General features: G+C 41.9%; 1 protein-coding gene and 1 pseudogene across 1 annotated transcript; both read right to left on the bottom strand.

Moving 5' to 3' along the window:
* Positions 1–6,635: 6,635 nt before the first annotated feature.
* HAPSTR2 (HUWE1 associated protein modifying stress responses 2) lies at positions 6,636–8,382 on the bottom strand. Its single transcript, XM_003940718.4, has one exon. The coding sequence runs from the start codon at positions 7,937–7,939 to the stop codon at positions 7,118–7,120; it is 822 nt and encodes a 273-aa protein (XP_003940767.1). The 5' UTR covers positions 7,940–8,382; the 3' UTR covers positions 6,636–7,117.
* A 5,504-nt stretch (positions 8,383–13,886) lies between these two features.
* LOC101044242 (interferon-induced transmembrane protein 3 pseudogene) lies at positions 13,887–14,475 on the bottom strand (annotated as a pseudogene).
* Positions 14,476–26,067: the final 11,592 nt, after the last annotated feature.

Genomic DNA, 26,067 nt, shown 5'->3' on the forward strand with positions numbered 1-26,067 from the left:
AGTGAGCCGAGATTGTGCCACTGCACTCCAGCCTGGCACCTGGCAACAGAGTGAGACTCTGTCTCAAAAAAAAAAAAAAAAAAAAAAAAAAAGCATGAAAAGCCAAAAGTGGTATCAACAGGTCTATTCAGTAAAGTAACTGAAGCTTTGGTAACTGAAATAAATTACCAAATTAGGTAAAATATAAAAGAAAACATTCAATCTAAACCAGGTATTTGGCATGTGAAAACAGACTAAGCAGTTGATTGATGGACCTACTTTATTTTATTCATTTAGGTTTTTGGAGACGGAGTCTTGCTCTGTTGCCGGGGTGGAGTGCAATGGCACCATCTCAGTTCACTGCAACTTCCGCCTCCCAGGTTCAAGTGATTCTCCTGCCTCATCCTCCCCAGTAGTTGGGATTATAGGCGCCTACCAACACACCGGGCTAATTTTTATATTTTTAGTAGAAAGGGGGTTTCACCATGTTGGCCAGGCTAGTCTTGAACTCCTGACCTCAAGTGATCTGCCCTCCTCAGCCTCCCTGAGTGCTAGGCTAGGATTACAGGCATGAGCCACCATGCCAGGCCAATCGATCTATTTTCAACAAGTTGTGTGGACATCCTGTAGGTACAGACTTAGTCGGAAGGCTAAAAAGAGGCAAAAATCCATCACATATAGTAAAGTGCAGATGGTCAGAGTGACCCAGCAACCTCTGTCCAAACTTTACCCATATTAGAATGCTCTTAACACTGCGTTGTTTTGAATGAGACTCAAATCTATTTATGTATTTTCCTAGTTTTCTTTATCATCTCCTTGTGTACCATTGAGTAGTTTTTGAGGACACAAGCCACTATTACAATGTTGTCAAGGCCCTTCTCGTTTTCTAGTTCAAATCCTTGTTCATGCTGTTTGCTAAGTACTTGTTCCCTGTGACAGCTTTCAGCCAAACAGAACACACTGAATGCTGCATTCCAAACCACTCTGTCCTGCTGAGCTCCGAGTAAAACAAGCTCTTCAAACTCCATCATGTGAACTTTTCACAAGGAACAATCTCCCTCAGACAATTCCATTCAGAGATACTATCCGTGAAACTGGGACTGGGGGAAGAGGTGACATCACAGGCTTCCCCCTCTGGCCAGGGTCATGACCACCAAAGTTGTATTTAAGAGGCTCCCACGTGGTTTGGCACATGATTTCCTTAACGATCTAACATTTTCCCCAACTTTCCCATAAGCTTCTAATTTAATATATTCACACTTATACAAAATTGGGTTCTGCTGTCAAGAAAGCCTGAGATTTCAGTAAGTAAAGAATGAGCAAATTGCAGCTGGGGTCTCTATTAGAGATAGAAGGGTAGAGTATGAGATACTATATAACACATACCATATGTGAGGGTTTGGGGCAGTAGATTAGAAAACATTGAAATAAAAAGCATTCTATCCAACCAAGAAGCTGGAAAAGTTGTGATTTTTTTTTTTTATAACAAGGAAGGAAGAAAAAATGAGAAAAAGTTAAATGAGTTACATTTTTTTTAATGTCCGAAGCCAAGGTTTGGAAAAAAAGAGTTTTGAAAAATAAAAGAGGATTATTCCACCGAGATGGACAGCCAGCTTGTCTGCAGTTAAGCTACAATAGAAGGAGAGCAGCACACCCAGCTGCATTCCGAGGAATCTGGGGCTGTTTTCAGAAAGACCTGCCTGGCAGCTCCTGAAGAAGGTTTTGGACTCTCCTAAAAGCTTTTTAATGTGAGAAGAGCAGCTCATGGATCCAAAATGGTTTCTATTCCAGTTCTCACCAGAGTTGGGGCATGTGGACTCGGTGACCTTCCAATTCTCCCTTTGGTCCAATGAGTCTGTGAACTCATCTCTCTCTGTAACATCCTCCTGCTCAACTTACTATTTTGAAAAAGAACAGTGCCCAAAGAAGGGGACATTTGGCTGTAATGTGCCTCCTAAGCCTTTGGAATTTTTTGTTTGTTTGTTTCATTCTTGACCTGCTAAAGAAGATGGAACTAAAAGAGAGAGAAGAGTGTGCTGTGCACACACATTCCCATTCTACAAGCAGCTCTGCCACTCCCACCTAGTAAATCTCCTGGCTCAGGATTGTTTCAACTTGGCGGTCCTTATTTCAATGAGTTCACAGAGCCCAACCGGTCAGATACTAGATTGCTAAAATGAGAATTTCATAGAGAAGTTATCACTACCATTGCCTACTGAATTACATCAGAGATCAGAAAGTACCAAAGCTGTGAGGACTTTATCTAGCACAACTAACTCCCTTATTTCATATATCAAACAAAAAAAGGGTCCAGGAAAGAAATCAACTTGTTATCAGGAAAGTCAACTTGTTACCAGGAAAGTCAAGGCTTAAACCAAGATCCTGTGTGCTTGCCCCAAATGCTTGAGACAATGCATTTGTGTCTACAAATGAGAATACTGATAACTTATTTGCTACCCTTCTTTACAGAAACATGTTTAATGTCACATAGAATAAAACTATTCCTCCAAGGTTTTGTTTTGAGCTTTCTTTACCCTATGACGAAGACAACGTTGTCATTAAAACATAAATGTGCAGTGTAATGTTGAGTACGCTTTTTCAACCTACACATGCCATCATGGAGCTTCTTACACACCTCCCTAGGGAAGTGAGCCCGTTGGGGTAAGAATAGACGGTTTACAGACTAGTAGGGCAGACAAAGAAGCAAACTGACAATCACAGAGGTAAATCCAACATGTGGAGATTTAATCCTGACTCAGAAGGACAAGGAAGGTATTTAAAAAAAAAAAAAAAAAAAGGTAAAGCCTGAGGTGAGCTTTGAAGGCTGAATAGGAGTTAGGCAAGCACGGAAGGTATTCCAGGGAGCAACAAGGCAAAAGGGCCCAGAGGCAAAGATTATAGAAAATTCAGGAAACTTCAAGTGTTCAAGTAGCCTAATTTGGCTGGTGGCTAGAACGCAGTGGCAGTGGCAAGGGTCACTTGGGTTCCCTGAATGTACAATTCCAACAGCTTCCCCTAAATAAACACAGCATAGTAAAAAAGAGTATGCTTACCATGCCGGCACAGCTTCATAATACAAGTTCCCCAGCACCACCTGACCATCAACATATTAATTACAAGGTCAGACACAATGTAACTAGGGGAGATACAGTGAAGGGAGCAACGGACTGGAACTTCCCAATAAGTTACTGTGGCCCTTTCTAGTAAGGTCAGCTGCTGCATTTGTAAAATGAATAGCTGACCCTGCCCTGAATAATCCTTAAAGTCCCTTTTGGCTTTGTATTTGCAATCTAGTAACCGTGCATATGCTACTAGAAGATCAAACATAAAGATCCATAGACCTCCACAAAGGCCCAAGGTGATCAGCAACTAATCCTCCCCTGACTCTCACTCCATCATTGTTTTATAAAAGGCAAAGTGATCTAACTGCAGTGTTTCCAAACTCTCAGTGTATATGCAATTTTCACTAGAAAGCAGAGTGAAAATACATAGCAAGAAGTTAGGAAATCAGAGCCTTCTTCTCTCAGCCTCCTGTAAAAAGAAAATAATGAGGAAATTTCAGTTATTAACAAGAGTTTGCCTCAGTCTTACCTAACTAAGTTCCCAGGAAGAGAATGCATGAAATATGCAAAGTGATGATAAAGATATCTACAAATGGGGCGATTCACTTTAAGCCTGCAAAGAAACTTCAACAACAATGATCAATTTAAAATGAGCTCCTTGAATCCATCACGTGAATCCATCACAATCAGATTCAGGATGGGTTTTCACACTTTACTGTGCAACACAATTATGGAGACCTCCTCCTGGAAGCAGGTAGCTTTGGGGAACCTCTCATTGAGATTTTAATTCAGCAAGGGCAATTCTGAAGTCACCAGTTTCACAAACTCCTCAAAAGATTCTCATGAGCGGTGGTCATGGGACCAACCACACTGCAAAACGATGAATCTAGTAATTAGGAAAGAGGGTAAAGGCACACAGCGGAGAATTATTTAGAAATTAGGGTATGGGCTTCAGGTGCCTTCCCTGGGCAGTAAGTTAATAGAGAAGGAGGGAAGGAGAATAGATATACCTGGGTCTGGATGGAGTCCTCATCCACTCATTTAATAAATATTCATTGTGTGCCCATATGAATCAGGCACTGTACTAGGTACTAGGGATTACAGAAGTAAACAAGATAAATGAGGTCCTTGCCCTCATATTCACATGACCTCTTATGACCTTCCCTACCTACCTGTTAAAACTGCTGCACTTGATCAGTCTTACAGACCCAATGATTCCACTGCATAAGCAGGAAGAAAAAAAAAAAAGGAATAGCTACTTTGTTTCTTCAAAACTAGCCTTCTAAGAGATACTGCTGTTGGAAGTGAAGGCTTTCTTAGCCTTCAAGAGGCACTGTAGAACATAGTGGAACTGTTTTCTATCTTGTAAGCTTTGTGATGTGGAAGGGTGGGATGAACAAAGGCTTGTCAGAGAAAGCCCTGTCAAGGTAAACACCTCCCTCTCCACGAGTTAACCAAATGGCAATATCCCCAGTAAAATGCATCCCACAGGGATAACCTGTCCTGTCTCTGCCCGGTGTCTCACTTTCGAACAAGCAGGCATTCTGTTAAACTAATCTTCCTAAAGCACAGAGTGAGTGATATTACCTCCTGCTCCTAGAGAAACCTAAAGTACTGGAACCAAGCATTTGAGACCCTAAACACTTTGGCTCATACCTCCCCTACCCAATTCCTGTGATTCCCTGAACACACTTCATTGTTTGCTCCTTCTCAACCTTTGCTAGAAACCGTTCCCCCTTGGTATCCCTGGACACTCCCTTCCCATTTTTCTGGTCCTGGTTTAAATGCTACTTCTTCCAGAAGCTGTGACCCTCTCAGCAAGAAGAGTCTCTGTTCTCTGAATTCTGCACAGACCTTGGGCACTTTTCCCAGTTAGAAGCGCCCTTTTGGCTACATAATTTATCTTCCAAGGCAGAATGTGCTCTTTGAGGATAAGAATTGTATTTATGCTTTTTAATATTCCTTCTCAGGACCTAGCACAGTGCCTCAACAGCCATTTTTTTGTTTTTTGTTTTTTGATTTTTTTGAGACTGCGTTTCACTCTTGTTGCCCAGGCTGGAGTGCAACGGTGTGGTCTCAGCTCATTGCAACCTCCGCCTTCCAGGTTCAAGCAATTCTCCTGCCTCAGCCTCCCGAATAGCTGGGATTACAGGCACCCACCACAATGCCTGGCTAATTTTTGTATTTTTAGTAGAGACCAGGTTTCACCATGTTGGCCAGGTTGGTCTCGAACTCCTGACCTCAGGTGATCCACCCACCTAGGCCTCCCAAAGTGCTGGAATGACAGGTGTGAGCCACCGTGCCCAGCCAGTTTTTATTATTTGCTTTTACGTTTTATTACTTTAATACATTCATTAATTACAAATCTACTCGAAAGGCCACACTAATGAAGCAGAAACAACTCTAATGTGAACATAAAGGCAATGTTTCGACAACCTATAATATTTTATGCACTGGTTTTGGGAGACCCTGGGGAGATTTGGGCTTTTTAACTTCCCCCCACTCCTTCAATAATCACACTCCCACCTCCCCTCACTTTCCCCACCCCCCAGACCCCACACCTGCTCCACCACCTTCATCACCTCCACACCACTCCACCCTCATTCAAAACCATGTTAGCCTTTTAGATGCCCTAGGACCTTTGCTTCCAATTTTTTTCTACCTTTATACCTTCCTTATATTTTTTCAGACTAGAGGAGGTAGATGTTTTATTACTCCTGGTTGCAGAGTGCATGCTTCAGGCAACTTCAGGCACTCCAACACTGCCCTAGTATCCATATTGGTGATCCTGAGTGCTCATGAGCTCAACACACTTATACAAGAACTGTGATATTTAGGCAAGTTTCAAATGTGGAAGAGTAGTTTCCAGTTCAAACACAGAGATTCTACTTGCTGATTTTAAAACTGATCCATTTTTCTGCTTTTTCTAAAATACAATGATTTTAATGTTGTATTGATTTTTATTTATAGAGAAGGGATAACCTTTATTGAGTACTTTATCTACCAAGCATTGTGCTGGACACTTGAAATATAAACTTCATCTGATCCTCACAACCACCTTAGGAAACACACGGTTCCATTTTATAGATGAAAAACTGAGGTCCAAAGACATTAAATAACTTGCTCAAAATCATGCAGTTAATTTATGAATCTAGGATTCTGCTGGTCCTTTTAAAACGAAGCTGATACTCTTTTAGTTATACCATGCTGTACCCTTAATTAAAACCCAGAAGTTCATTCTGCCTACTTGGTCTTCCACTTCAAAACAGAGATTATAAAAAAGATGTAACCTCAAATAAAGAACTTTTTATATTCCTAAGAAAAAACAGCACCACTGAGCCACCATCTTATTTTATCAAGATCTCAGTTGATGGTTTAGTTTTCCGCAAAAGAGCACTGAATTGACTCGATATCAAGTAATACCTGCATAACCACCACAGCACCTCTTTGCAGCATCACATAATCACCAAAATCAACTATTTTTCAAAATTAGAAAATCACAGCCTAATATGTATTACTTGCAGTTTCTTTCTAGAAATTAGGTGCATGGTACAGTGAGATAAAAATGGAAGCCTCCAGATTTCACAAAGATGTCAAGTTTTACATTTTGATACAATGCAAATGAATTCGCAAATACTATTAAAGCCAACAATCAACCAAAGAAAAAAGTATTCTATAACCAAGTAAACACCTTCTATGATTTCCCTTTAAGAATAAATAAGGTCAAATTTATTCATTCAACAAACATTTATTGAGCACCTGAAACTGTGCTAGGTGCTGAGGAATATAGCTGTGAACAAGATAAATCAGGCTCCTGCCTTGACCAGATAGGTTTGCTTTAAATGATCCTGCTAACTACTACATATTTATTCTTTGCTAGGATAACATTTTTGGAAAGTCAGAGTCATATGAAGCCGCTTCTGGAATATTTTTAAAGTTTCTTTATGGCAAAATTGATAGAAATCTTTGTTTAACTTAGAGAAAGGAAAAGATGGTCTCCAGTAACAACTAGACAAGCGTGTTGATGGTTCAGTTCACTCTCAAGCAAAATGGCGCCAGGCAACCAATGAGGCAGTTTAGACCATTCGGTTGCGCTTTTGGTTTGGGGAGTCTGTGATGCCATCACCGCACTGGGCCGAGGTGCGCTTGCGGATCCCCCCACTGTCCAGGTGGAGGGCCAGTTCCTCTGAGTTGAAGGGATTCAAGTCGTCCTCCAAGAAGCTACTTTTTCGGCGCCCACTGCTGGCGACACCGCTGTCTTGAGGCGAGTCAGCCGATCTCATGCTGATGCCGGCCATTGCGCCACTGAGGCCGTGCAGGGCGATCGCCTCCTGGAAGGGCTGCAGGTCGGCGTCCACCGATGAGCTGGACTCAGTTGCCACAGCTTGGCTGGCGGCCCCAGTGGGTGGCTTAGGAGGTGTTCTAGGAGTGCGAGGCGGAGGAGGAGCAGGGGGCACTTTGCCACACAGGAAGCTAATCAAGTCTTCGCGACGAATGGTGCTTCGGCCCTTTTTCACCCACTCCAGCACATCTTTGATGCGACGCTGGTGGCCAACCTGGACACCCAAGTCAAAACTTCGTTGGTGGGCATCCCCGCTCTCTTTGTAAAGGCTGGTCACAGCCATGGCTGCATTCTGGAAGGGGTCCCACATGGAAAGTCCTGGCTGTTGACACCCAGAATCCTTGTAAAGCTGAGCAACGGCGGTGGCGGAGATCTGGAAGAGGTGCCACAGCTTCTGCTTCTCGCTCTTGAGCCCCGCCAACTCTGCAGCCGCCTCCTCCTCCAGCTCGGGAGGCAGCTGCTCCTCCTGCTCGGCCTCAGCCAGGCACTGGCGTTCCCACTTGGAAAACCAGTGCTCCGCGACCTCGGCCTCGCCCTCCTTCTGCTGCTCCTCCATCCTCCTCTTCAGGCCGCGCACCTCCACCACCGCCTCCTGCTCCGCAGCCGCCGCCACCGCCGCCGCCGCTGCAGCCGCCTACTCTGGCTCCTCCACCTCCTCACCTCCTGCTCCGAGCTCCCCGCCTCCTTCTGAGGCCGCCGCCTCCTTCGCGTGCGCCGCCCGGCGGGCAGGCGGGCGGGCGCGCGGGCGGCGGGGCCCTGAGGCCAACTGCTACGACGCTAGCCGCCCGCGGCCCTGGTGCACGCCCCGCCCCGCCTGCCGGCTCAGTCAACGGCAACGGCGCGGACGCTGTCTCCTCCGCAGTAGCGGAGATAACCCCGCGGCCGTCCGCGCCTCCGCGTTGCCCCCTTCCGGCCCGGCGGTTCGCTCCTAAGGCCCCCCCATGGCGCCGCGGCCTCCCCGCCGCTGCCGCCGCCGCCGCCGCCGCCGCCGCCGCCGCCGCCGCCGCCGCCTCGGTCGCCGCCGCCGCGGCTGCGGCCCCGCAGCTCGGTCCCGGCCCCCGCTACCGCCGCGGCTGCAGCACCGATGTCTCGGAGGGGGGCTGGCAGGAGCTTTGCCTCAACGCAGCACTTGCCTACCTCTTAGCCCCCTTTTCACACATGTTTGGGACTTGTCGGCTTCATCCAATGAGCTGATCAAATTTTACATCCTATGTTGCCAGAGAGGATTATGGGGCAACTTCATGGTGTCGATCACATCCAGGCCGCCAAACCGGGGAGGCCGGGGGAATAAAAGTGAAAAGAGCGCGGCCCTCGTGGGTGAGGAGGCAGTCTGGACCCCAGCAATGTCCTCCCCACACTAGGTGCCCGAGGAAAGTGTTTTCCATGAACCAAAGCGGTATTTGGTAGAAGAAAAAAATCACAGGGAAAGTGCCTGCCGCCTCTTCTTGGGCCTCAGTTTCCCCAAGTGTCTAAGGAAGTTGTTAAACTAGCTCGTCAGAAAGTGCTCCACTCCTGATTGAGAACTTCCCTGCTGTCCCTGGAAAGCACTACTTCAGGGTTAGTTTCATACTTACCAAATTCTAAGAGTAACGGTCACAAATGATATTGATTCCCCCCTCGGTTCTTGCGAACGCTTTCGTCGTTAAGAAATATGGGGTGAAGAGTAGATTCTGTGACGACTACTATCAACTATTGAAAATTCCAAGATGAAGTAAGGGGAAAGAAAAAAGGGGGAAAAAAATGAATGCTCAAACACGGGATTTTCTGTTCTAATGTAAAGTTCTGTCTCTTTTAGGAAAGAGAAAAAAACTTCCCTAATTTTCAACACCCTAAAAATTCTAGCTACTTAAAACATCATAATAATATCAAAATTAAGCTAAAACGGTATGGAACACTAATACCATTTCCTTGGGTTCAATAACAAATCCCTTGTAATAATGAATCTTTTCTCAGTACAGACAATTCCAAAGCAAACTGTGTTAAAAAAAAAAAACAAAACACTAAACTAAAAATCACATCAGAAGTGGGAGGAACAAACCTAATCATTTTTAAGATTTACATTAAAAAGTTAGAATTTTGCAGTTTTTCTTGTCGAATAATTGCTCTGTATCCAGAAAGCCTTACAGACATAAACCTAAATCTTCTACCAAATATGTCTAATAATTCCCAAGAATGAAAATTAGTACATTAAATAAAATTATCATTAAATTTTATCATCTTCCTTAAAATCAATACATGTTTCTAAGTTAAATTTAAAAGAGAAGAAGAGAGAATTGTGCCCTTTCTCTGCAAACCGGGCTTTTTCACGATTCATTAAACCCTTTTTCCATATGTGTAATTGGACTCTTCTCATTTACATAAACGAAGGATGAGGCAAAAGACCTAAGATCAGCCTAAGAAGAGAGATACGTTTCTCATTCTTCTATGTTAAAAAAATATACATTGTGGAAGAAACCAAGAAGGCAGACCCTGCTTCATTCCCCCACCTCTCACCAGACCTGAAGTATTAATACTTGATGGCCAAGGAGTAAGCAGTTTTGCAGAGCTTTGAGGGTTGCCCTATATATGGTGCATCACAGTTATTATCACAGACACATGTTTTTATTTTATTTTCTCTAAGTAAAAAGCTTGGACCCAAATGACTGACAGTAGGACACCATATCCTACTTTGTCTTCTCATTTTTGATTGGGTTAAAAAACAAGAAGAAAGACTGCTCTGTCTTTTAAAGAGCACAACCCTCTGCTTGGGCTTCAGTTGTCTGGCTGGTATCCTCCATTCAGTTGGTTTCAGCACCTGATTAATTAGTTAATTAGTACTTAGAGCTGACTAGCCCTGGTCGGCAATTTTCATGCCCTGCATGGTGAAATGTTGAATCCCACATTGAAATTTCTGTGTCGCACACTCTAATTATTATCACTCCACTACTTTTTAAACCATTGCACCAAATTATTATTATAGACAGAGCCAGACAACTGTGTGGGAATATGTTCTCTCTGAGAAATAATGGTAGACAATATTTTTCACTGTTGTCCTTAACACATTTAAATAAAACAATTGAGTGGGGAAAATTCTAATTCAATTAGCCTCCAACTCCTTTTACTGAGAAAATGATTTTATGTAAGAGAGATGTTAGGAAAAAAATCACAGCAGAAATTTTAGTAATTTTTTTTAGTTCCCTGGATGCCAAAGAGTGTGTTTACAAGATATCCTATCTGACATTAGTTCTCTTCCTATATAATTCTAAAATGTCTAGATTATTTTTTAAATAATAGAAAACAGATACTAAGCAAAAGGACCATTTTTTACTTGCTATAAGGAAATGATGCTATCTGTGTATGTGTGTGAGGGAGAACTTTTGATGTTTAAAAAAAAAAAAACTGACATGGTTTAGGAATAAGTTTTCTGTGGGAAAAAAATATTCCTTTGCCACCGCCTCATTATTCCATAACTTTGATGTGATGGCTAAGGTTAAATATCAAGTAGGGAAAAAATAGTGTTAGAAAATAAGTTAGGGCACAAACCTATAGCAGTCTAATTTTTATCATTTCTCAGTATACCATTACCGAAAAGAGCTCCACTATCAGTGATTTACAGTATTACTGCTAGCTATTTTCACCTGGAAACAATCCTTATATATCAGTAGTGAGTTGCTTGTAATTGTAAGAGCTAAATGGTACACAAAACTGGATACACAACCACACAGACCAGTAAATGGGTCAGACTGAAAGCAAAAGTAAACACCAACCTTAGGAAATGAAAGAAGTTAAAAGATAAGTGTTAAGGACCTTATTCTTTTTGGAGAATAAAACAAGATTTAGTAGCTTTCCACTTAATTTAAATGAAAAGAATCACTACCTTACATATTGCAGTGATAATGTAATGGGGAAAGAAAACAAAAAAGTCTTTGTACAAATGACACCTCCTATAGTTGTTGTGAAGAAACTTTTCCCCTTGGTATCTGCTAACAAATTCTAATTAATGCTGCACATTCCTTTACTGAAATCATTTAATGCGTAACAAGGGGGGTAAAAAGAAATGCTGAATGCTCGTGATTGCCCTGTTAGAATTATGGGAGTGAAAGCCTGGGGCCCCAAACTTACTGTCTATTAAAGCCAAGCTTTGAAAAAGAAATGCAACCTACAAAAGCTGTCAATCTCCCTTGCCCCTAAAGCCTGGGTTCACATGGATTCAAGTGACAGCCCTCCTCCCCCATGCACAATACATCAATCTGTCTCTCCCACAAGCACCCACAGCCCATTGTGCTGGCCGCAGGTGCCTATTATGGCACCCATGGCTGCCTCCCACAGCTCCGCCCCTGAGAAACAGGAACTGCAGACAATGGGGCCCTGTGGGAAGACAGAGGTGGGTGTTGGGAGGGATAACAGACAGATGGTAAAGGGTACAGGGTAGTAAGGTAGTTTCTAAACAAATGTCAAACATTCAAAATTATTGCTTTCACGTGTCCCCCTTTTTGAATTGCCTTTGCTTCAATCACCATCTGCCATAATATGAAAACACATACCTGTTAGTTTGAATATATGCTCTTCTTTTTGGGTGGTGGGTGAGGGGATGACCTTCAATACTCTACTCCACCTATTTAGCCTCTAGGTTTCTCAAGGTCACAGACTGAAGAGTTTTAGTTAAGTGACACCAGTAGACCATATAAGGGAAGGAAGAAATCGTTTTAATTTTTTTTTTTGCAAGGCTTGTGATTTCATTTTAAGCTTACTTTGGGGATTCATAAGAGAGTAAAGGTGATGGAAACTAGTTGCTTTGGGTAATATGTTAGTGAAATCGAAGTGTTATGAGACGTTTTAAAATATCATACCAAGCAGGTGGAAATTCTTAGGCCATTTCTTTTCTGGTAGGGAAATACAAAAAGGGAGATGAGGTAGATTTAATAATAAAAGTAGTGAAGGTCTCTAATTCAGTCTTTTCCTATTCCTAAACATGCCAAAATAAATAAGTAAAAATGTAAAAAGAATTACTAAATACTATTCACATTGAGTACCATTATCAGAAGTAGTATATTTTAAACATTCTATCTTATTAAGTGTCACTTGCCTATATTGTTTTCATCTTTGGAGTTCTGGACTAATTAAAAAGCAATAAGTGGAAGAATTAAAGTATATGCCAAAAACACATATATTACCTCAAATAATTTGATTTAGTTGATTTTGTCCTTAGTCATCTCTATATACCACCTATTCCTGTTTCCAAGATAATCTGTCATAAATCAAAACCAAATTCACATTAATTTCATCACTACTATTACTACCTATCTCAAACAGAAAGCAATGAAGAAAAATCTGGCACAACTATAAGTCATGGTCAAGACAATTAGTGACTTGTTGGGATGAGGGTACCCCCCAGAATAATTCCAGAAACTAAAACCAGCCAGCTTTCTTGAAGCAAACAACAGGGTCTTGGTTTGTTGTCAAAAACCACAAACTAGGCTTTAACTAGGAACTGTCAGAGATCCAAGTGAGCTCCTGGCCAGGGAGAGCTTAATTAGCAGAGTTGGTCTGGTTTTTAAATTACACAAGAAAAACAACCAATACAGTATGAAAGCATACAGTGATCTAATGTAACACAAAATTCACTATTCCATTATATGTGTGTGTAGTAGTTTTGCACATTTTATTAACAATTTAGATTTAGATTTCAAACATTAGTTTTGTGCCCATTATTAGGGCATGAGGTTTTTTTGTTTTGTTTTCTTCTTGTGTATCTTTTCAGAGAGTCTTATGTCTTCATCACCAAATGCAAATATGCATGCCTCTTCTTTTTTCTATAAATGGTAGCATATGCTACTTATTTTTAACTTGATGGATCCTGGAGATCAGTTCATATCAGAACAGTAAGAGCATATGTTATTTGTAAATATTAAGACCAGTTCAACAATGGAAGATTTATTTATAACTTGTTTTTATGACATCCAAAATATTCAGAGTTCAAAAGAAATCCCTAAGGCTTTCCACTTAATCCATGTCCCGTTTTTCATATCTCTGGGGTACCTTACAAAAATGACATTGATTAATTAATTAAAAGATGCCAGGTTTTAGCTATAAAATTTGTTAACAATAGATAGTCTCCTTTTATCTGTTCTCCAATACCAAGCTCTTTGACTTCTAGATGTTTTCCATGGAGCTACAGAGTTTTTATTTTATCTTATTATTTTAATTTTTAGAGACGGGGTCTCACTATGTTGCCCAGGCTGGAGTGCGGTGGCTATTCACACACGCACCATCCTACTACTGATAAGCACAAGAGTTTTGACCGGCTCCGTTTCTGGGTTGGTTCACACCTCCTTGGACAACCTGGTAGTACCTTGCTCTCAGTGGGTCACCATATCGATGGTGCAGATACCCTATCGTCATAGGGCACTACAGCCTAGAGCTCCTATGCTCAAACCATTCTTCTGCCTCAGCCTCCTGAGTAGCTGAGACTACAGGCAAGCATCACCACACCCATCTACTTTATTTTTTTTTTTTTCCAGGAGCACGTGCACTTTATTGAACCACTGTAGAAAAGTGTGTGAGGGTAAAGGGTTGATACAGGAAGGGCTGGGGGCAGGGCGAGGGATGGAAGCTGGATACCAGGGAGACAGGTCACGGGCAGAGCCCCTGGCCCGGGTGATTCCTCTGGATCTACCGATAGGCTTGCAGAATCAGGATTGGGATGATGATCATCAGAATGGTCATGATGATGCCCAGAATCAGGGCCCAGATGTTCAGGCACTTGGCGGTGGAGGCGTAGGCCTGGGCCCCGGTCAGGTCGCCAACCATCTTCCTGTCCCTAGACTTCACGGAGTAGGCGAACGCTATGAAGCCCAGGCAGCAGGAGTTCATGAAGAGGGTGTTGAACAGGGACCAGACGACATGGTCGGGCACGGAGGTCTCGCTTCGGATGTGAATCACGGTGGATGTCGGGGGTGCAGGGTTGTGGGGCACCCCCAGCGCAGCCACCTCATGCTCCTCCTTCAGCATCTCATAGTTTGGGGGACAGTCGGTGCTGGCGGGAGTGAAGAAGGTTTGGACAGTGTGGTTCATGGTGTCCGGGAAGACCTGCCGTGGTGGGGTTGCTGGGATGCTTCTCCACCCATCTACTTTAAAATTAACATAGTTTGTTGGTAAAAATTGAAGATTATATTGTCAGACAAACCCGAGTTCCAATTCTGGCTCTGGAGCTTGACAGTGGTGTGATTTAACTTCTCTGATACTGTTTTCTCTCAAATGAGGATAGTAATAGTACCTACTTCATAGGTTTGTAGTAAAGAGTAAATAAGACCCCATACTCACACCTAAAATAATGCCTGTAACATAGTCAATCCTCAATAATAAACAGTATATATTATTACTATTATTAATAATAATAATGGCAGCTATAGGACTCTAAGCGTTATCTAAATGGAGTCCCAAATGTGACTAGTCAGCAAAGTCACTTGAGGGAGCTTTTCAAAAACACCCACACCCCAGCCAATTTACTAGATCTGTGGTGGGGCCTGGGAATCTGTATTTTAAAGTATCACAGAGGTGTGGATAAAAGAAATTCCAACATGACAACTACCAAGCTGACCAAGAAGCGATAGTACATAATTAGAACAGGAAGTCAGAGAGGTCGGGGAAAATACTCTTAAGATGGACACAAATTCCATAATCAACCCATATAAGAAACCAAAAGTTATTTATATGTGGTTTTGGTTGTTAATAAAACAAATACAATTAAGAACGCTAAAGAAACCAAAAGCTGTACTAGGATCTTGGTTCTAACAAGAAGCATACTAAATCATGGTATCATCCTGAGCCACTGAAGGAATATAAGAAATGATAATCCATTTGATTTTGACACTTGAAACATTCTCCTTCTAGCAGCACTTCAGTGCCATATGATTACATTTTTTTCTCTATGGGTCCAATCACACACCTTGGTCTTGCTATGAATATTATTTACATGAAATTTCCAATAGTAAATTCTGTTTATTGATTCAATTTTTAAAATTAAGCTTTTAATTTAATTTTTTTTTTTTTGAGACAATGTTTCACTCCCATTGCCCAGGCTGCAGTGCAGTGGCGCAATCATGGCTCACTGCAACCTCAACTTCCCAAGCTCAGGTGATTCTCCCACCTCAGCACCCTCTCCCCCAGTAGCTGGGACTACCGGCATGTGCCACCATGCCAAGCTAATTTTCTGTATTTTTTTAGTAGAGATGGAGTTTTGCCATGTTGGTCAGGCTGATCTCAAACTCCTGGGCTCAAGCAGTGTGCCTGCCTCAGCCTCCCAAAGTACTAGGATTATAGGCACATGCCACTATGCCTAGCTGTAAACTTTTAAGTTAATCTTAGATTCACATGTAATTCTAAGAAACAATAGAGAGAGCCAGAAGATCCACTGTACCCTTTACCCCATTTCCCTCACTGACAACACTTTGTAAAATTATAACACAATATCATAGCCAAAATATCAACATGGATATAATCAAGGTACAGTCAAAATACAGAACAATTCCATCACCACAAGAATCTTTCATGTTTCCTTTTTGTATCTACAGCCACTTTCCTCCAAAAGAAATTTTGTTCTACAAGGGCTGTATCAATTCACATTTCTACCAGCAATGCATAAGTGATCCAGTTTCACCACGTCTCCCACAGCGTGTGTTATCATCATGAATTTTAGCCCTTCTGATAGATGCATAGTGATGTCCTTGTGTTTTTAATTTGTCTCCCTAATATCTAATGATGTTGAACATATTTCCATGTTCCTATTGACCATGTGTATATCCTCCTTGGTGAAATGTTTATCTCTTTTGCCCATTGGTTTGATTTTTTTAATCAAGCTAGAGATACAGCAGACTGAGGATTTCATTAAAATTGTAAAATGGATGTTTTATTTTTAATTTTGTCATTTTATTTTTAAATTTAACACTTAAAAAGCACTTACTATATGCAGAATAAAATTTAAGTGCTTTGAAACATTTATTTCGATACTGAAATAATGAAATGTTGTCTTACAGCAACCCTATGAAGATATTATCGTTTCCGGTTGTCATTTGAGGAAAGTGATGGCACAGAGACATTCAGTAATTTATCCCAGATTACATAGGATAACAAGTGTTGGAACTGAGATCTGAACACAGGCAGTTACTATGAGCTTAATAATGTACAAGTAATATTATACCTGGCAGAAGTTGGAAGCAGTGGAGGGAGAAAAGAGTGTAGGCAAGTTTCTGAAATGAGCACCAATAAACACGGCATGTAATTAATAGATCCAACAATAGAGATTTAAGTACATTACTTAAAGTTATAAAGACAACCACTAAAATGTTCTGAAAATTATAATAATATAACTAATAAAATTTTGAGGAAGTCAGAAATAGGTAAAAGAAAAACGTAGCATATGTTAAATCCTTCCTTTTTCTTAGTAGTCAATAAATACTGTCTAAAAATGATAAAGCAAGAGACAGAAGTATAAACACATTTTTAGAGTAATGATGTTATTCATCTGAAAAACTCAAAATTCAAAATAATTTTTAAAAGTTACCTCTTGGAAACTAGTAAATAAACAGGAAACTTTCTCTTCTATACTGTTCAATTTCTTAGAAACCATATTGAGTCATTATCTCTACAATAAAAATAAAGGACAATTTAAGGCACCTCAAGTGATTCAGACGAAGCTAGGTTTGATAGTTACTGAGCTAAATCACACTTAATATTTTTGGAGGTCTTAAAAGATAGGTGAGGATAAAGGGATTAATATGTGTATTGGTTCTTCTTGTGTTATTCTAAATTTACACACCCGCAAAACATTACCAAATGTCATGGCCAAATATAATTACCAATATTCCTTACAATCTAGGTTCCATTTCTGAAACAACAGTAGCATTCCCACTTATAATTTAGGTCAACATGATTATTACCAGATACAGACAATGGACCCTTAGCTCAGTAAAATAAAAGTACAGAGAGAAAACAGAAGAAAAGCAAGCAAACAAACCAGGACTGCTTTTTTAAACAAATATTGCTGGAACAACCAGGGATTTTTTAAACAAATATTGCTGGAACAACCAGGGATTGTTTAAACAAATATTGCTGGAATGGGGTCTTGGAAGGGTATAAATGGGCACAAGGAAACTTTAGAGATAAGAAACTGCACCATGACTTAATTGTGGTGGTGGTTACACAACTGTATACAATTACTAAAATTCATCCAAGTGTACATTTAAAATGGGTGGATTCATGGACATATTGTGGGGAGCAACACACACTAAGGCCTGTTGGAGCAGGGGTTTTGGGGGAAGGAGCGCATCAGGAAAAATAGCTAATGGATGCTGGGCTTAGTACCTAGGTGATGAGATGATCTGTTCGTCAAACCAGCATGGCACACGTTTACCTGTGTAACAAACCTGCACATCCTGCACATGTACCCCCAAGCTTAAAGTAAAAATTGAAGAAAAATAAATAAACAAAAATAAATCTCATCTAAATCAAAAACAAAATAAAATAAATTGGGTGGATCTTATTGTATCTAAATTACAACTCGATAAAGCTGGAAATTTTCTAAAAAGGGAAGTTTTTTTGGTTTTCTCTTCACCAACGTATCAATCCATGTTAGTTGTTCAGTCTACCTGCTGTGAACATAAAAGTCACTTGGGAGAAATCTTCCGAGCAGGCAATCACATCAGAAAGCTACCACATTAGGGCGCAGGTACTCCACAACTCACGTAGATGACCTCTTTCTTGGAACATGATACGCGGAACGTTCCTTTTTTCTAAACTTTAGCCATCTGTGACAGTGCGTCCTCCAGTTTTCAGGCCTTTCTTGAGGCTTCCTTCTCTTCAGAGTCTAAGCTATATATATATTTCAGCCCCTTAATTTCCCTTTTCATTTTTCCTTCAACTTCCGTATTTTCAACACCTTAGTCACAAACCTTTTGTAGGCTCTGTACAGGAATACGGCTCCCATTTTCACTAGCTAGTGGGTTCCCCACAGTTACAACATTTATATATCTCCTCCAACCTCATGCTTTTGAATTCCTGTGCCCTCTCCAGTTCCTGTGACAGCTCAAATGTCCCTCTACTCTGCCACCAATTTGAGGAGGTTGGAAGAAAGAGACAAATTTCCTTGAGAAATAGAGTATGTGTCCTAAACCTCCCACATGTTGTTCCCCAAAATAACCCAACGGGTTTATCAGCCAAGCCCCAAGCACATAACTGCAACTTGAAGGAGGAAGATGTCTTTAGAGACTTAGAAAAGACCAACAAGGCCTCTTCAATGCTGGCATCCACTTGGGACCAAGGAAATGGGATGTTCATCCTCAGAAGATTTTTACATATGTATCTTTAATGGTATCCCCAGGAGCCTCTGCAGTGCATCAGGACTTTATTTCAATAAGGTTCACACTAAGCCAAAAGAGGCATGCCCTGTTAATTTCCTGTCTCACATCACACTTGGCCTTGCTGTCCAACCGAGCACACTAGCTGAGATCAAACATGTGTACCAGAAAATAAAATGAGGCCTACTTATCAGATTGGCAAAAATTAAGCAGGTTTATAAAGCCCCATTTGGTAAATAGAGGGAAAAAACACATCTTTTTATATGCATTGTCATATATACATACATATATATATGCTGCATTAATATATATACAAGAGTACATAAAAATATGTGTGTTGCTGTGGCTCTTGGACAAGAGGCAATGTGCTGTGCGTCTTGAATAGAAATTCAGCAATAGTATTAGACGTTTCGCACATGCACGCTCTGACATAGCAATTCCACATCGAGAAATTTGTTAAAAGCATAGGCCCTGGAGTGAGACAGATCTGGATTTGAATCCTGGCACCAACACATCTTTCCTGACTGTGTGACCTCTCTCTGTCACAGTTTGCTCATTTATAAATTCAGGGCACATAATGGCACCCTGGCAACAATGTGTGATACTACACTGTCTTTTACCAGTAAGGTAACTAAATGTCGGCGACTTTAGGAAGTTGCCAGGATGTGGGACTTTCAGGGCTAAATACTAGAAGGTCCTTGGCAAACCAAGGTGAGCACCAGGTTGCCTCTTTCAGGAACCACAAGTTCTTGGCCAGTCAGCTCTACAAAGTATCAGAATCATTCTAAGTGATCACCTTGACCATTTATGAGCCAAAACCCAAGGCCATTATATTTATCAATGATTCTTAAACCTGAGCTTGGATCATAATCACCTGGAGAACTTGTCAAAACACAGATTGCTGGGCCACCCCTCCAGAGATTCTGATTCAGTAGGTCTGCAGTGGGACCTGATCTTTTGCATTCAAAAAACTCCCAGATAATGCTGCTGGTCCAGGGTATACACTTTGAGAACCACTAGCCCAACAAAATACTAATCAAGACAGAATATGGGAAAGATACTTGAAAAAGCAAGGGAGCTTAAATTCTAACAATAATGTACCTTCTCACCACCCCCTGACACACACACACACACAAATAAAGCTTAAACCACCATATCAGGAGGCCCAGCCAAACCCAATCACAAAACAGTCTGAAACCCCTAAGTGAAACCCCTCACAGAAATGCATACCAGTCACAGCCCAAGTGGTGATCAGAAGCAAGGTGACAAGGTGGACGGGGCCTCACAAGATGGAAACAGCAGGTAAAAGCCATGAAGTTCACAACTAACACTGGTCTCCACAGCAGCACCAAGTGTCTCCTGAAACAGGGACCCCATCTCATTCATCCTTGAAGTGCATCCCAGAACTGGACGTACAGCAGGTGCTCAACAAACGTGAACAATTCTTTCCTTGATGCCACTATAAGGAGATGGATCGTTTAGCACAAGCTGGTATTACACCCATTACCCCAGTTGATGGGTTGGCTACCTCATTACAGGACACATACCCGAAGGACCACTAGTACTGCCCCAGGGTGGGCTTTGTCGAATGGCCTTTCCTTCAGCCATTGTACATTTACTGAGCCCTTCGCTAGGCCCTGTGCAGGGCCCTAAACTTGACCATGGGATCTGGGGTCAGACAGACCTGGCTGCAAATTACTGGTTTCCTCTGACCAGCTTTGTGGAATCGGGCAACTTCACCTCTATAACCCTTGATCTCCTTATCATGAAAAAGGGATGGAAATCCTACCAATTTCACAGGACACTGATGGGGATGAAGTCAGAGGATAAGGGTGACACTCTGAGCACAGGGTCTGGCACCCAGGCAACGCTCCACACAGGTCAGCTATTGTTAACCAAGGTCGCGGCCCTGGATCCCTGCTGTCTGACCACAGGATGCAATGCGATGGCTGTGGAGAGTCCAGGATCCCAGCAGGGTCCCAGGTGGCCACTTCCTAATAAGCCAGCAATCCTGGGGCACAGGAGGCAGGAGGTGAGTGAGGAGTGGCTGATGAGAGTTCACTCTCAAGGACCTCTCAGCTGCTCTATGAAGAAGTCAGTATTAGCCAAGGACCCAGAGGCAAATGAACATCTAATATGCCAAGGTTGGAACATCTGGTAACAGGAAAGCCTTGTTTTCAAAAGTAAGCAATAGGGCTGTGGCAAGGATTAAGTAAATTGATGCATGCAGAGCACTTTGTAAATTGATTCATGAAGAGCACAGGGCCTGGCCCCGACTACGCGTTCAGTGAATATCAGCTTCTGTTACATTAGCCGCAGCCCCAGCCCCTTAGGGATCCGGCTAGTGTAGAAGCCAGTGCACTCATGGAACCCCACCTGGACTTGCAGGGAGTGGCCTACAGAGATGGGATTTGTGGGCCCTAAACAGGACCTGCTGCCTCAAAAGCCCCCAAATGTCACAGTGCCACACTAACATTGTCAGACAGGCACTCCACACAGAATGAGTGGCAAATGGGTGGCAAATATGCAGCTCTAGCTCTGAGGACCCTCCCACCTTCATCAGGGCAGACATCACTGATGAGGTTCTCTGTCCCATGGAGTCCAGACAGGGCTCTGGATCAGGCTTCATTACACAGTGCTTGGAGCACAAATTGCTCTGGGAGTTGTACCTCTCGCTTCTCTGAGACAGGTGCCCTCTCATTGCTTTATTTTATTTCCGATTTACTTTTAGAGCTAGGGGCACTTTATCTGTCACTGTCTACACGTTTATTGAAATCTTAGTTGAGGTAATTGTCGATTCACATGTAGATGTAAGAGATAATGCAGAGAGATCCCATGTACCCTAGATCCAGTCTCCCGAAAGAGTAACATCTTGGAAAACCATACTACAAGATCACAACCAAGACAATGACATTTGAACAATCCTCCGATGTTTCCCTGGTTTTGCTTGTGCCTACTTGCATGTGTGTGTATTTTGTTCCATGTAATTTTTATCACATATGTAAGCTCACGTATCTGACAGCACAGTCAACATACTGAACAGCTTCATTACCACAAGGATTGTTCATTTACCCTTTTATAAACATATGTACTTCCCTCCCAGACCCCAGCACCCATCCATAATCCCTGGCAATCACTAATTTTTTTGATAGTCTATAATTTTGTCATTACAAGAATATTACAATATGTTATACGGTAATAGGTTTAGTACCTCGATGACAAAAAAAAACTTGTGAAACAAACACCTGTGACAGGAGTTTGCATATATAACAAACCTGCACATGTACCCCTGAACCTAAATAAAAGTTTAAAATAAACAAAGAAATAAATAATTTTAAAAAGAATATTATACAAATGGAATCCTGTCTGTAACCATATGGATTGGCTCTTTTCATTCAGCATAATTCCCTGGAGAGCCATCTAGTTTGTTGTACGTACTAAAAGTTGAATAATTTTCATGGCTGAGTCATATGCCGTGGGGGTGGATATACCACAGTATTTTTCTCTAACCAGTCACCTACTATAAGACATATAGGCTGCTTCCAAGTTTGTTGTGTTTTGTTTTCCTCTTTTCTTTTGTTTTCTTTTTTCTTTTTTTTCTGAGACAGAGTCTCAGTCTGCCTCCCAGGCTGGAGTGCAGTAACGCAATCTTGGCTCACCACAACCTCCGCCTTCCAGGTTCAAGTGATTCTACTGCCTCAGCCTCCCAAGTAGCTGGGATTACGGGCATGCACCACCATGTCCAGCTCATTTTTGTGTTTTTAGTAGCAACACGGCTTCACCATTTTGGCCAGGTTGGTCTGGGACTTCTGACCCCAGGTGATCCACCCACTTCAGCCTCCCAAAGTGCTGGGATTACAAGCTTGAGCCACCACAGCCAGCCATGTTTCATTTTTCTAATATAAATAAGTGTGCTATGAATGTTCATATACAAATTTCTGCATGTGCAAAAGGTCTTCATTTTCAGGGATAAATGCTCAGCAGTGCAATTGCCAGTCATACAGCAGTTGCATGTTCACTTTTTAAAGAAATGATTTTCCAGAATGACTCTACCATTTCACATTCCCACAGCAATGGATGAGTGATTCTGTTTCTCCATACCCTAGCAGCATTTGTTATTATCACTACTTTTTACTTCAACCATTCTCATTGATAGCTGTGTAGTGACATCCCATTGTGGTTTTAATTTGCATTTTCCTTATGTTGAGGTGTTGATGTGGAACACCACTTAAAAATTTTTCTTTATCTTTTTTTTTTCTTTTTTTAAGATACAGGGTCTCACTATGTTGCCCAAGCTAGTCTCAAAGTCCTAGGCTCAAGCAATCCTCTTGTGCCTGCCTCCCAAACTGCTAGGATTATAAGGCATGAGCCACCATGCCCAGCCTGGAATATGTTTCTTTTGTTTGTTTGTTTGTTTGTTTTGAGACGGAGTTTCACTCTTGTTACCCAGGCTGGAGTGCAATGGCGCGATCTCGGCTCACCACAACCTCCGCCTCCTGGGTTCAGGCAATTCTCCTGCCTCAGCCTCCTGAGTAGCTGGGATTACAGGCACAAGCCACCATGCCCAGCTAATTTTTTGTATTTTTAGTAGAGATGGGGTTTCACCATGTTGACCAGGTTGGTCTCGATCTCTTGACCTCGTGATCCACCCGCCTCGGCCTCCCAAAGTGCTGGGATTACAGGCTTGAGCCACCGCGCCCGGCGGAACATGTTTTTATGTGCTTATTTGCCACCTGTATATCCTCTTCCGTGAAATGACTGTTCATGTGTTATGTTCTTTCTAATTAAATTATTTGGCTGTTGAGTTTTGTGACTTTTTAAATATTCTAGATCCTAGTCCTTTGTCAGATATATGGTTTGTGAATACTTTCTCCTAGCCTTTTCAGAGAGTAGACTGTCTTTTCACCCTCTTTGCATGTTCTGATTTTGATGAGGTATACTTTATAGTTTCGCTTTTATAAATGGTGCTTTTGTGCTATTCAAAGGATTTCAGATAAGGCACAATGGACCTGTCCTCTTTGTCCTGGAGACCAGTTATCTTGGAAGTTTGTGGATTGTGGTCAGATCTTGATCACTACGTGCCAAGCATGCTCCAAACATTACTTCATTTAATCCTCCCAAGAACCCTATGAGATAGATGCCATTTCATTCATGAAGAAACTGAGGCAAGAATGACGTGGGGCCCGGCCCAAGGTCTCAGAGGTAAGAACTAGGAGGTGGAAGAGCTGGGACACAAATCTGGTCTGTTTCTGCCTCCAGAGAACCTGTTCATGTGGTCATTTCAAGTTCCCAGCAGGCTACATAGAATTATGGTATACAATGAGTTTATAATCCCAACTTCAGAAATAATGATATCTTAGGAACCTTCTTGTTACCAGGTCAATAAGCAATAGAGACATTCATGTACTCAAAGGGAGAATGCTCTCTGCCCAGTCTTTCATCTTCAGAATCCAAACACTACTGAACACCCAGTGTATTGCTCCATGTCTTCAGGCCAACATGTGTCTGGTGGCCTGATGCTGGGGTCACCACTAGGCCCATGCACATCATTCTCTAAGAAGGCCCTCTGGCCTGGCCCCAAGCTTTATTGAGGATTTCCGGATTTCTGGACTTCAATTCATGCTGCCTCTATGCAGAAAGAGGAGTCCTATGTCCACCAATGACTCTAAGGCCTATATTGTCCCCTTATCAGCCCTTCCCCCATGTGCTGCAAAAAAAATAGGCCTTCACCAGCTCAACTGATCTCAGAGATAGCTGCCTGCCTGCTATGGCTTGAATGTGTCCCCTTGAATTTTATGTGTTGGAAACTTAGTCTTCAAATTTATACACTGATGCCATTTGGAGGTGGAGCCTCCAAATTAGGATTAGATATGGTCATCGGGTTGAGCCCCACTCCCACACCCTGCAGCCAAAGGTGGGATTGGTGGCTTTATAAAAAGAGGAAGAGAGACCTGAGCTGGCACACTGTTGCTTTCTTACCATGTGATGTCCTCCATCATGTTATGATGTGGCAAGAAAGCCCTCACAGGCACTGGCCCCTTGATCGTGGACTTTTCAATCTCCAGGATTATGAGCTAAATAAACCTCTATTCTTTATAAATTACCCAGTCTGTGGTACTCAGTTCTAGTAATAAAAAGTGGCATAATTCATTGTCCATATTTGTCTCCTCCAACTTGCCCTTACTTCTGACTTGCGGATTTTGGTTAAAATAGTCATTTTGGGCTCAGGTTCCTGCGCAATGGATATTCACATTCTTCTGTTCTTTCATGCATGTGTATTGATGGCCAAAGACCTGACCAACTTCCATGACATTTAATCTTACATCTTTGTCTCCTTCAACAGCTTCTCTCTATTGACACAATGATCCCAAATCTTTTTTTAAAAAAATCTTTTCTTGAAACCTATTTGTTTCATTAATTTATTCATTTTTTTCAACATATTCTTACTGAGACTCTATTCTTTGCTAAGTACTATGCTAGGTGCTAGGGATAAAGCACAGAATAAGACAGACACAAACCCTGACATCCTAATGCTTGCATTATATCTAGAAGAAACTACTATTAAAGCATTATAGAAAGCATTATTGGCTCCTGTCTTCACCCCTGGGTTTATATCTTACTCCCACCCTCAAACGTTATGCGTTAGTGAAGGTGGATTAATCACCTTTCCCTAAACATGCATTGGGCTTTCCCTCTTCCAAGCCTTTTACATATTCTCCACTCTGCTAATGTTTTGCCACCACATTTCCAGTAATCACCATGTACCTCAATGTCTAATGACTTCCTTAAGACCCAAATGAAATCCTTCCTCTTTAGTGGAGGATTTCTCCATCATCCCTGCTATACATGATGTCTTCCCCATCTGTATTTGTAAAGTACTAGTTACCACTCATGACTCTGACTATACACGCACTGCTTTATGTCCTGGTTAATTCCATACTCATATTGCTTCACTTGAAAGACAGTAGAGGCCCTGAAGGTAGGGTCTACTTCTGATATGTCTGCATGTGCCTCACACACGTATCAGTGCCTTGAACATAGCAGGCATAAGATATGTGCTCAGGGGGAGAATGGTTTCCCTAGACTGTTCATTTACTTTAATGAATACTTGGGTAGCACTTACTATGCACCAGGTGATGCTCCTTTAGATAGCAGCTATCAAGTACCAGACACTGCTTTACTATCTTGACAGACGTCAATGCCCTGGATTCTCACAAGAACCCCAGGAGGTAGGTACTTTAAAGGGCTACATTTGTAGATGAGCAAAGTGAGGCTCAGGGAAGCCAACATCTTGCCCAAACTCAAGGACCCCATATGGTACATGTCAGAGGTCGGATTCAACACCAGGCAA

This window comes from Saimiri boliviensis, chromosome X (assembly GCF_048565385.1).
Source record: "Saimiri boliviensis isolate mSaiBol1 chromosome X, mSaiBol1.pri, whole genome shotgun sequence".
Classification (NCBI taxonomy): Eukaryota; Metazoa; Chordata; class Mammalia; order Primates; family Cebidae; genus Saimiri; species Saimiri boliviensis.

Bases quoted from the DNA above. Each gene is read 5' to 3' on its own strand.
- HAPSTR2 (XM_003940718.4), bottom strand. From the start codon at position 7,939: ATGGAGGAGCAGCAGAAGGAGGGCGAGGCCGAGGTCGCGGAGCACTGG.